The 12,936-nt window shown below is 44.5% G+C and overlaps 2 protein-coding genes across 2 annotated transcripts in view; one reads left to right on the forward strand and one right to left on the reverse strand.

Annotated features, from left to right (window-relative positions):
- The window catches only part of LOC119912601 (zinc finger protein 2-like), a 746,717-nt gene that overhangs the window by 572,410 nt on the left and 161,371 nt on the right, over positions 1-12,936 (reverse strand). The window lies entirely within an intron of this gene.
- LOC119912655 (zinc finger protein 239-like) lies at positions 55-11,771 on the forward strand. The gene is made up of 2 exons (XM_038731938.1): positions 55-258; positions 9,795-11,771. The coding sequence occupies exons 1-2, from the start codon at positions 190-192 to the stop codon at positions 10,827-10,829; spliced, it is 1,104 nt and encodes a 367-aa protein (XP_038587866.1). The 5' UTR covers positions 55-189; the 3' UTR covers positions 10,830-11,771.

Raw genomic sequence — 12,936 nt, forward strand, 5'->3', positions numbered from 1 at the left:
ATTGGCTGCCCCATAACACGCGTCACTTCCGCAACTCTCTAACTCTCTTCTGTACCTGCTCTGGTTGCATTTCCGGGTCGCGGGATCCCGCAGCGCTCCTGTATCTCAGCCTGAAGAGCTCCGAGACCAGAATCCAGACTCAGTCCAGGACAACACGGTCCACCAGTCACAGCGGAGACCTGCAGGACGATGGAGAACCAGAACCCGGACCACAGGAGCCAAACAGCAGCCTCGTGCTCTGATAGCACCGATGTTCAGGTCAGTGTTCACGACTTCCTCACGAGACTAAAGACACAACGCATAATGAAACGTCACCGTTTGATACGTCGCAGCAACACAAAAGAGGCTAACCTTACCTGCTAGCTCACAGGCTAGCACATCACGGCCGCGTGCACCGCTGTAGGGTTAGCAGCTCGTCATGCACACAGTCAGTGACGAAGTTTTAGGCACTGACATTTCTAATGGTGTTGGTAAGGGGTGGCTGTCACCACCTTTAGCACGAACCCAGCACTTCCGGTGTTTCGGTTTAACGAGTGGCCCTGGTACCTGGTGACCGTCAGCCGAATGCGTCTGTGGTTGTCATAGAGACGACAGCTGTAGAAAACAGGAAGAGAATCCGTAGCTGTCCTCGCGAATGCCTCTGTCTACCTTTCTGATTCGTCTTTGGAGTCGTGTGTGTGAACCTGTCACGTGCCACTTAGTCGCGCTGTGAACGCTGCTTGTTGTTACGGGAAATTGTTGAATGTCTAACATGATGTCTAATAAATATTCTACATTTGTCTTTGGAGTGTGTGTCAGTAAACTCGTGGCAAAGAGAAAAACCTTTTAAAAAGACAAACACTTGGATTCAGACGCAGATCAATGTGGGGAAATAAATTAGAGTCAGGTGAGGACTCCAGTAGCCTATGACATCAACACCTCTTTCCTTCTGTCGACGTAGAATAAAACAACTTCGAGAGCAAACAGCCATCACTCTTTAAAACGGGAGACCGTAGATCTCCATGTGACCACACTGTCTGTGTTAATCAACACCATGTCCGTGTTTTTCTGGCTCCCTTCACAACCAAGGCGCCGTTTAACACAGAGTTTTTTTACAAGATGTTGATGGGCAACATTTATGTTAGTAGCCATTTAACAACATTGTGCTTTGAGGCGCTACTACCTGACCTGTGAGCCATCTAAACAACTGGCAATTTTATGCAAGTACAGTTCCCAATGACATGAGACATTAACATTAGTTATTAAAACTAAAAACACTTCTCTAGCTCTCCTCAAGTAATCAGCTCAGCTGAGCCCTTGAGTACAATAAATATCACCGTCAGTCTGCTGTCTGTCTCAGATTCACCCATGTCAGTCCTCGTACTGCAGACCCCAGCCACTGTTTAAAGTTCTGAAAATAATTAGTAAGTAAAAAATACCATTTGACAAACCCACTTGAATAAAAGTACTTCGTTAACTACTCAAAGCACAAATACTCTGTGTTTTTAATATTCTTTAGTGTGTGCAGTTCATCTCTTTATGGAGTAAAAAGTGTTTGTTACAGGTTAGAAACTGCTACATGGTTAAAATACAATATATAAATATAATAATATGGTTAAATTATTTTACTAGTTTTACGGTGGACGGACTGTAACAGAGTTGTTGTTTTATTTTATCTTGAAATAATCCCATACTTTGGACACGTTCTTCTTAGTCCCTTGCTATTTTCTCTCTCTTCCTCCACTTTGTAAACAGCACCATCATAAACACGTCGTGTTCACACAGCGTAAGTGTGATGTGGGGCTGTCATAAATGTCCGTGCGAAACAGTACGCTATATAGTTGCATAGATTAAACGAAGCCTCGATGGACTGGTGCGCAAAACTTTTCCCACAAAGTTGTTGGTATGCTGAAGCATTAACAGTTCTTTTCACTGGAACTAAGGGGCCAAGCCCAACCCCTGAAAAACAACCCCACACCACAATCCACCAAACTTTACACTTGGCAAGTACCGTTCTCCTGGCTACCACCCGACAAAAGACAACCAGACAGACACTTTCACACAAAAGTGTGATTTGTCACTCCAGAGAACACGTCACAGAGCTAAATGCTCCAGCATATGTGCAGCTACAGACTCCTTTTGAGCTGTAGGTTACAGAAAATGTAGCCACATGCCTTTTCTCCCTCAAAATGTCAAAATCCTGCTCAGTGGAGGTTTAGTTTTTTTTTTGTTTGTTTGTTTTTTTTAAATCTCTGAATCATTGATTGGAAACTCCGTCGTCTCCCATTCACTCCCTGTTGTAGCTGTAGCCTGAGGTCTCCCCATGTCACAAATTCTTTAACTTGCTATATATTCCTCCCTGTTTGGACACATGATGTATATTTTTATGCTCAGCTACTCAAGCACTAACTAAAGAGTACAAAATGAAATGCTTTTCAGCTATCATTTTTTACTCTTAGATTAGTGCATGCTTTTTAAGCAAATGCACTTTTTTTTTAATCAACAAAGGATCAAATTGTGTCCTTATCAGCAGGCTGACTGGTGGTTCAATAGGTTAGTCAAATGTCTCTGGAGGAGCCCCTTTTATTCCAGTCGTTATGTGATAACTCAGTTCATACTGTGGTTGGTCTTAAGAGCAAGACCTGGGTTCAATTCCCACCTCATCCCACTGTTAGTTCATAGTTTTCAGTCACGTGACATTTGCGGTACCTGGAGGGCAAAACAACAGACCAACACAACGGCTCATGCCACGACTCCCCCGTAGAGACGCCGCAAAAGCAGTTACATTTATTTGGATCACCTCTCAACTTAAGAAAAAGAAAGATATGAACACAAACTACAAGTGTTGGGCACTTCAAATCCATGTTACAGCATCCGCTGCCGCATGTCTATCGTTAAAAAGTGCCAGGTCCCTGCCGCCACTCAACTGCGGTAATGTTTACGTTTACCTTGTGGGGAATCCCTCACCTAACACAGCTCAGGCTTGTCTCTTCCTCGATTTGTGCATCAGAAAGTACAACTACCATCCAGCAATTTGGCAATGCAAAAGAAAAAAACTCATAGTAACAGTGTATCACTGGTTGGCAGGCAGTGGAAAAAGGAAAAAGGAGCGTTTTTCATGGAATGTGACATCACGTGAAAACTATGAATTGATCACAGCTGCATGGTGAACTTAATGCTGTCAACATAATGTTTAATTCCCACTGACTTGTTGTCGTTAGTAAATTGTAAATTGTTGGTCTTTCTAAATGAAAACATTGCTTACATAGAATAAATTATTCAAAAGATTAGTCACTTTTTACATTTACTCATTTGGCAGACGCTTTTATCCAAAGCATCTTGCATTTGAGGAACAACATACAGGCATCAACAGAGCATCAAATACAGATCTACAACTGACAATACATACTAGTAAGAGCAGCAATAAATACTAGTACGAGCTCATAGCACATATCACATCAGTGGGGTAAATACCTGGGGAAGGAAGTAAGAGTTAACAAAAAGTGCAATCAAAACAAGATAATTGTAAGGAGATAGAAAAAGAAGAAGAGCACCGGTTAGGAGTTAGAGGTGTTCTAAGAGGAAGTGTTCTCGGAAGAGATGAGTTTTCAAGTTGCTCTGATGGCGTGTGGTAGCACGTTCCACCATCGTGGTGTCACAGATGAGAATAGCCAGGACAGGGATTGCTTTGTGTGAAGGGATGGCAGAGCCAGGCGGCATTCGTTGGAGGAGCGTAGCGGCCGAGACGGAACGTAAGTTTGTATTATGGAGTTTAGGTAGATGGGTGCAGACCCAGTAGTCACTCTGTATGCAAGCATTAGTGACTTGAATCTGATTCTGGAGGCCACGGGGAGCCAGTGGAGGTCACTGAGTAATGGACTGACATGAGTCCTTGTGGGCTGATCAAAAACCAGATGCGCTGCTGCGTTCTGAACCATTTCTAAGGGTTTCACCACACAAGCTGGAAGAACTGCTAGGAGGGCATTGCAATAGTCGAGGTGAGAGATAACCATGGCCTGTACCAGAAGCTGGGTGGCATACTGAGTGAGGTAGGGCCTGATTTTCTTTATGTTGTATAGAGCAAAGCGGCATGACCGAGACACAGCAGCAACATGGTCTGAAAAGGACAGCTGGTCATGCAATCATGACACCCAAGTTTCTCACCACCTTGGTTGGAGTGATGGTTGAAGAGTCAATTTGTAGTTTGATGTTATGGTGGATAGATTGCTTGGCCGAAATGACCAAGAGTTCAGTCTTAGAGAGGTTTAGTTGAAGGTGGCAAGCCTTCATCCATACAGATATGGCAGAGAGACAGTCCGTGATCCGTGCCGAGACGGTGGGTTCGCCTGGCGGGAAGGATAGGTAGAGTTGTGTATCGTCTGCATAGCAGTGGTAAGAGAAGCTGTGTGAGCGAATGATCGGCCCCAGTGAAGTGGTGTAAATTGAGAAGAGAAGGGGCCCTAGCACTGAGCCTCTCCACAGACTCCTGTGGAGAGGCCAGTGGGAGGAGGATAATTATCCTTGCCACAAAACATTGTAGGAACGCCCTGAGAGGTAGGATTCGAAAAACATGCGTGCGATTGCTGAGAGCGGATAGCAGGATCCTGTGGTTGACTGTGACAAAGGCAGCTGATAGGTCAAGCAGGATAAGAACCGAGGATTGGCTGCAGCTTTAGCTGACCCTTAGGACTTCTGTTACAGACAGAAGAACCGTTTCAGAAGAGTGGCCACTCTTAAAACCAGACTGATATGGATTTAGGAGGTCATTCCGTGAGAGGAATTCTGAGACCTGTTTTAGACTGCCCGTTCGCTCGTTTTGACGGGACTGATTTGGGCGAGCAGGCTTGGTGGATAGAGGACACAGGCTTTCCAGGCACTAGCTTAGTGTAGAGCACAGAGATTGTGTGGCATCATTGACCACAATGTTGAGGGAGGGTAGAGCGGAAGCTACCACTGAGGCAAAGTGAGTGGGAGACAGGTTGCAGCGGTGTGAGACAAATGGTGTTGGAACAATGGGCTGTTCCTGTAGGCATACCGTGAACTGAATGAAATAGTTGTCTGACGCATTCAATTCAATTTTATTTATATAGCGCCAAATCACAACAACAGTTATCTCACAGTGCTTTTCATAAAAGGGCATTGGCAAGGAAAAACTTCCTTTAAGAGGCAGAAACCTCGAGCAGAACCATGGCTCAGGGTGAGCGGCCATCTGCCTCAACCGGTTGGGGGTGAAGGAGAGAGAGAGACGACGACGAGAGAGAGAGAGAGGGGAGAGAGAGGGCAAGAGAGAAAAAGAGAGGGATGGAAGGAGAGAGAGGGGAGGGAGGCAGCCTACACAATATACACAAACAGAGGTACAGACAGTAAAGGTGATGTTGCTATAGACTAAATGAAAAATGGTACAGATATTTATAGTAGTGTTACTGATAACAATCATAATGTTAATGACAATAATAACAATAGGACTAGTAACAATAGTAGTTGTAGCAGAGGGTGTTGAGCAGGAACACGGGGGCAGCAGGTGACCTGCAGCCACAGATCCAGACTCCACAGCTCCAGAGCCAGAAAACCTGCAGGAAGTGATAGGAGGAGAGAGGAGAGGGACGAGAAAGCACAAGACTACCGGGAGAAGGGGAGAAGTCGAGTTAGTAACATGCAATAATGGGATGAGGCTGCATACAGAGGGAGAGAAAGTAGAGGAGAGAGGAGCTCAGTGCATCATAGGAAATACCCCGGCAGTCTAGGCCTATAGCAGCATAACTAAGGGATGGTTCAGGACTCACCTGAGCCAGCCCTAACTATAAGCTTTATCAAAGAGGAAAGTCTTAGGCCTACTCTTAAATGTGGAGATGGTGTCTGCCTCCTGAACCGAAACTGGAACTTGGTTCCACAGGACAGGAGCTTGATAGCTGAACGCTCTGGCTCCTAGTCTACTTTTGGAGACTCTAGGAACCACAAGTAACCCTGCATTCTGGGAGCGCAGTGCTCTGGTGGGATAGTAAGGTACTATGAGCTCTTTAAGATAAGATGGTGCCTGACCATTAAGAGCTTTGTAGGTAAGAAGAATGATCATAAATTCTATTCTGGATTTTACTGGAAGACAATGCAGAGAAGCTAAGACAGGAGAAATGTGATCTCTTTTCCTGGTTCCTGTCAGAACACGTGCTGCAGCATTCTGAATCAGCTGAAGAGTCTTAATGGACTTTTTCGAGCAACCTGATAATAAGGAGTTGCAGTAATCCAGCCTAGAAGTAACAAATGCATGGACTAGTTTTTCTGCATCATCAGACAGGATATTCCTGATTTTCGCAATATTACGCAGGTGAAAAAAGGCGGTCCTTGAAATTTGCATGTGAGACATGTGAGACTTAGACATGTCCTCATCAAAGACAACTCCAAGATTCCTCACAGTGGTGCTGGAGGCCAGGGCGATGCCATCAAGGAAAACTATATCTTTAGATAATGCGTCACGGAGGTGCTTAGGCCCCGGAACAATAACTTCAGTTTTATCTGAGTTCCTGTCAGCCTGGCTACAGTAAAAGTAGTACGCTGCTCTGGCATTACGGAGGGCCTTCCTATAAGTTTTAAGATTTATCTTGCCAAATTAAACAAGAATTTTGCAGTTTGGTGGAATGCCAAATTGCGATATTTGCTTTAATTTGTGAGTTTCAGTATTATACCATGGAGCTAACTGTCTTTGTTTTCATTTAGGCTAACATATTCTCCATCACCCAGCCAGGTTTCAGTAAGACAAAATAAATCAATATCATAATCCAATATTATTACATTTACTAGTACACCTTTAGAAGAGAGAGATCTGATGTTGAAGAGTCCACATTTATTTATTTATTTATTTATTTGCACTATTGCTCTTGTGGTTGTCATGGATTTGGTCCACTAATAAACTTGGCCAGATTTCTAGAAATGAGAGCCTCTCCTTCCCAAGTGGGATGGATGCCGTCTCTCCGAATCAGACCAGGTCTTTCCCAGAAAGTCTGCCAATGATCTACAAAGCCCACATCGTTTGCTGGACACCACCTTGACAACCAGCCCGCGGAATGACGACATGCGGCTATACATGTCATCACTGGTCAGATTTGGCAGGGGTCCAGAGAAAACTACGGTGTCCGACATTGTTTTTGCATATGTACACACCGACTCAACATTAATCTTAGTGACCTCCGATTGGCGTTACCAGGAGTCATTACCGACGTGAATAACAATCTTACTGTATTTACGTTTATCCTTAGCCAGCAGTTTCAAATAAGACTCAATGTCGCCCGCTCTGGCCCCAGGGATGCACTTAACTATGGCCGCTGGCTTCGCTAACTTCACCTTTCTCAAAATGGAGCTGCCAATGATCAGAGTTGGTTTCTCAGCGGGCGTGTCACTCAGTGGGGAAAATCTGTTAGAAACGTGAACAGGTTGATGGTGCCCCGTGGGCTTTGAATGCGTACGACTATTCCTCCTTCGGACAGTCACCCAGCCTCACCTTCCTTCCTAGCTAAAGACTGATCTACCAAGGTGTGGAGCCGGACTTCTAAATCACTGAGCCTCGTCTCCATGTTTATAAATAAACTACACTTATTACACGTACCATTACCGCTAAAGGAGGCAGAGGAGTAACTCAACATCTGACACACCGAGCAGGAGAAAGTAGGAGAGAGAGAAGGAAAAGGAGATCGCTAGCTGCTAAGCTAAATTACTGTAGCGTCAGCTACCAGAACTTTTGAACAACTGAGACTGAACAGCAGTCACTAAAAGATGGAAAGAACTGCGAGTGCTTAGGCAAAATTACTGTAAGAATAAGTGTTAAACGGACAGTTGGCCGCTGTAATCTAACAAATGTAACTGGTATTTAGCGAGAGCAGCACAACACGGTACCAACACACAAGAAACGGAAATGAGTTGACACGCTTACCGCGGTACGTCTGCAACCTCTACACATGTAGAGGTGTGACTGTTAGGCACTCTGTGGCACAGTTTCGGACAAGAACGAGGTCAAGCACCTTGCCAGCTTTGTGGGTCGGGGGGACTGAATCAGAGACAGGAAGTCTGCTGAGTTCTAATTGTATAAGTGAATGTTCATAGGGGACAGTCATGCTCTGGTATTGAAGACAGTAGTGTGTCTAGCTCCTCCACAAAGTTACCCATTTGTCCTGGTGGACGGACAGTCAGTCTTTGAATCTGCAGGGCTTTTTGTTTCTTCATGTTATTTTGCAACAGTGGACTAGATATCACAGAAAATATATTTAACGGCAACACTGTGCTGTAGCAGGAATTTGTTGGCATATATTGTCCTCTATTGGTATTTTGGGGCATGACATGTTCTGCGACCAGAAAAAATAAAAGGAAAAGGTTAATAACACACCATAAACACTATGCCTTAATAGTCCAGTGGTTAAGACATTGCCCTGTATATCCAAAGATTGACTGTTCGAATCCAGGGCATGGCATGTTGACTCCAATACTGAAATGAAGGAATGAATATTTCTGTAAATACATCTAATTTTTGACGGCTTAAATGTTCTCGAAAACTAACAAAACTTTACACACGCGCATGGCAGGTCAACAACCAAAAGGAAGTCCGCCATTATTGATTTAACTCATATTTGGCTATTTACACAGTTCACACTTAAATGAACTCCTCCTAGAGAATAAGTCGGATTGTTTTCAAATTTTTGCTGTGCAGTCTTTTACCTTTTGATTACAGATTGTACAAATGGTAAGTTTTGGTCGGCTGGGGCAGCCTGTGTCGTGGAGTAGAATATCAATTATTTGCCACGAAACAGGAAGTTGTTACAACTTAAGTGTACATGCTCACATCTGTATTATTCATGTGCTTGACGATGGTCCCGCACCCAACACATCTACATGCCAAAAATCAGTTAGTCGTACCGCCACCTACTGGCAACAGGAAGTAAGCCCTGTGTGGCAATCATCATGCAATTAAAATATATGTATATAATGTGTTTCACACTTGATGTACAGGGACATAACATATCATTGCTGGGTGCTCCTTTGCACCACATGGAGGGAACAGGAAGTGATTTAAGTATTTCGTGCAGTGTCCGAAATGTGTGACACTTGAGTGAAACACTATCTGACACGCTTCATGTGCAAGGGCCCGGCGAATGCCAATTGCTGCTTTAATATACAAATGGTTTAGTCTGTGGCATGTGATTCTTTTACCTGTAGGTAGCACTAAAGGATTGTTGATGGAGCAGTACTTTGCGGTAGTGTTGGTAGCAGTCACAGCTAACAGCTAACAGCTCTCAGACGCATTTACTTTAGTGAATGCCCATTCTAGTACATTTACTCATTTGGCACTTGACACTTTTATCCAAAGCGAAATACATTTGAGGAACAACATGCTAGCATCAACAAAGCATCAATACAACACAAGATCTACAACTGACAATATATACTAGTAAGAAAAATACATGTGTATGTATGTAAGAAATGCACTGCAAGGAAAAACACCCCCCAAATACCTATTTTGAGAAAGTACTACCCCCCGAGCAGGGTCTTTTTAAATAAACAATTTAGACCCTGAAAAAAGGGGACAATGTTTTTTTTTGTTTTTTGTCCAATACTGTGAGCTGTATCAGCAGACAAATCTAGTTCCTATAGAGGTCTGTCCGACCCCAGGCCCCTCTGTGAACACACCCCTGCAGTTGGGTGTCAAAGGTGGTAATGCGTTAGTCAGACTTGTGGGTTATGTTCCACAGATGTGCTGTAAATGTCATTTATGGTTCTAGATAGCTCGCTCCACCATGACATCTCACTCTCTGTATGTCTGTGTGTTTCTATAGAAACGGAGAGGAAGAGAGAGAGAGCGTCACCACTGTCAGCACTGTGACAAATACTTCACAAGAGCTTATAATTTAATGGTTCATCAGAGAATTCACACCGGGGAGAAACCATACAGCTGTGACCAATGTGGGAAAGCTTTCACTCAATCAAGTGAACTAAAAATCCACCACCGAGTTCACACTGGAGAGAGGCCGTACAGCTGTGACCAGTGTGGGAAAGCTTTCATTCAGTCAGGTGACCTAAGAATCCACCAACGAGTTCACACTGGGGAGAAACCATATAACTGTGACCAATGTGGGAAATCTTTTGCTCATTCAGGTGTACTAAAAATCCACCTACGCGTTCACACTGGAGAGAAACCGTATAGCTGTGGGCAATGTGGGCAAGCTTTCGCCACATCGGGTATGCTAGAAATGCACCAACACGTTCACACTGGAGAGAAACCATACTGGTGTAACCTATGTGGGAAAAAATTTACGAGTTTTAATATCTTAAAAGTCCACCGACGTGTTCACACTGGAGAGAAACCTTACATGTGTGACCAATGTGGGAAAACCTTTGCTGCACCAGCTGAATTAAGAGTTCATTGTCGTGGTCACACTGGCGAGAAACCTTACAAGTGTGACCAATGTGGGAAAGCTTTCACCACATCAGGTGACCTGAAAAAACACCAGCGAGTTCACACTGGAGAGAAACCGTACGGCTGTGACCAATGTGGGCAAACATTCACCACATCGAGTCAGCTGAAAGTCCACCAACGTGGTCACACTGGAGAGAAACCTTACAGCTGTGATCAGTGTGGGAAAGCTTTCATTTCATCGGGTGAACTAAACGCCCACCAACGTGTTCACACCGGAGAAAAACCGTACAGCTGTGACAAATGTAGGAAAGCTTTCAGTACATCAAGTCAGCTTACCGTCCACCGGCGTATTCACACTGGGAATAAACCGTACTGGTGTGATCAATGTGAGAAAACCTTTACTCAGGCTGGTGCCCTTAAACGCCACCAATGTGTTCACGCTGCCTCGTTTTAAACATTCATCAGTCAATTAAGCTGTTTTTCATTTTGCCTCCTCATGCCCTTGAAGTGCCCAGGCTCCTGAAAGACTCATTTCAAAACAGTATTGCGTCTGCAATCTGGAGCTCTCACGAAGACCGTTTGTTTGAGGACAACCGTTGTATTGAACACCACCTGCAGTTCTTTCAACTCCTCAGTCCCACGGAAAGCCGTTGAGCAGAGAAAAAAACTACTCCTGCAACTGCGAGGCCCAGCCCAGCAGCCCACTCTACAGTGGATAGCCATCTCGACAGTCTTGTCCAGCATCCAGTCATCACTTGCTAGCATTAACTCTACATCCAAACTCTGGTGTTGGGCTTGGCACCCTCCACAAGTCAAGTTTTAATGGCACAGCTGGCAGTTTTCCTCCTCAGGTGCAGGCCTGTGATAACATCCCTCCGGCATCATTGAAGGTATCACCGTCCCGCAGGGACACTGAAGACGCCTTCAAATTGAGAGCACTTTGGATAAAAGCATCAGCTAAATGAATAAATGTGAAGAGCAGTTCCAGTCTCCTCTGTTGGTTCCTTTTTCCTTCTGCCACAATCTCTCCCTGAGCTGGGAGAAGCTCTGGGAAAACATCCCAACCGTTTCTGGTCAAATAATTGATTGCAGGATTGGTTCAGGGGCCTGACTTGGTTGCCAAATTTGCAATAATTACAAGTCACATTAATCATCTTTAACATAGTAAGCTAGCTAGCTAACGCTAAAGCCTCGAATACACTCAAAGTGGACACATACACGGACAGCTGCGGACACCATGGACTTTTTCTGTTTAATTATTTCCTTTGTGAATAAGATGTTATAAACCTGCTAGGGTTGGGCAATGTGTCCTTCAGACGATGTCTACAATGAAACATTGTGATGGACGATGTCATTGGGTGTGTGGGGGCAGCAGTCATTTTATGTGCATGTGTTCTCGCACAGACTTCACTGGGGGGGGGGGGTTTGGGGGGGGCAGCTGGACCAGGTAAAGCAGCAGTGTGCACAGGGTGCAGATGTTGGTTTCAGTTGTTTGATAGGCTGCGTCACTAATAAGCCGACGTGCAGCTCACCTGCTGCCGTGATAACGGATTGCGGGTAGAAATATACAGAATAAAGACAGGTTCTCGGTCTTTTATGCGACTTTATAAAACATAGGCTGGAGATGATGGAGAAAATGGAGCAGACGGGGGGCGGGGCAATCTGGGGTGTTTACCTGTGGTGTAGGTGTGCGTCTGATTGTGGGGAGAAGAGAATTCTGAGGCAGGTGCAAAGCATACTTAAAAACAATCATTAGAATGTACGTGGTCATTAAAACCTGCTTTGACAGGGTGGTTACTGTGAAAATTGGAGAATTATTTTGCTGGGGGGGCGGGGGTTTATAATCACAATGACGGCTCAGCGTTGTGATGTCTGTCAGCTGATGGACGATGGCATCATCTATTGGCCCAACCCTAAAACCTGCCCATCAGGGTTTCAGAATTTGATGTCAAATTTCTTGTTTTATCCAACTGAAACTTTAAACGTATAAAAATGTTTAAAATAAAAATAAAATAAAAGTTTATCAACTAAGACAGAAAAGAAGCAAATCTTCTTAACTGAGAAGCTGGAACCACAGCAGGGTTCTTGTTTTTTCTTTAAAATGGACTTTTTACGATGATGTTGATCAAAATAATTCTTCAGCCTTTGGATCAGTTGTCATTACATGACCTCAGTATGACCTCTGGGCCCAGTTTCAGCAAACGGGAGTAGAAAAAACTAAAAAAATTAAGTATTACTACAAAGCGGCACGGCGGTGCAGTGGTTGGCGCTTTGGCGCTGTCGCCTCACAGCAAAAAGGTCACAGGTTCAAACCCCTGTTGCCTCTCTGTGTGGAGTTTGCATGTTCTCCCCGTGTCATGCATGGATTTTCTCCCGGGGCTCTGGTTTCCCTCGCCATCAAAAACATGTTAGGTTCTCCAGTCAGCGCCCTGGCATGGCATTTCAATCTGGTGTTGGTCCCCGGGCGCTGAACACTGCTCCCTTCAGGGATGGGTTAAATGCAGAGGATGAATTTTGCTATGTATGTTTATGTGACAATAGAGTACGTTCTTCTTCTTCTT

Source organism: Micropterus salmoides, unplaced genomic scaffold (genome assembly GCF_014851395.1).
Source record: "Micropterus salmoides isolate LMB-PRFRI ecotype aquatic unplaced genomic scaffold, ASM1485139v1 Ms_hic_scaffold_2, whole genome shotgun sequence".
NCBI lineage: Eukaryota > Metazoa > Chordata > Actinopteri > Centrarchiformes > Centrarchidae > Micropterus > Micropterus salmoides.

Coding starts and splice junctions, on each gene's coding strand:
- LOC119912655 (XM_038731938.1), top strand. CDS start 190: ATGGAGAACCAGAACCCGGACCACAGGAGCCAAACAGCAGCCTCGTGC. Junction 259..9,794: donor CTGATAGCACCGATGTTCAG/GTCAGTGTTCAC, acceptor GTGTTTCTATAG/AAACGGAGAGGAAGAGAGAG.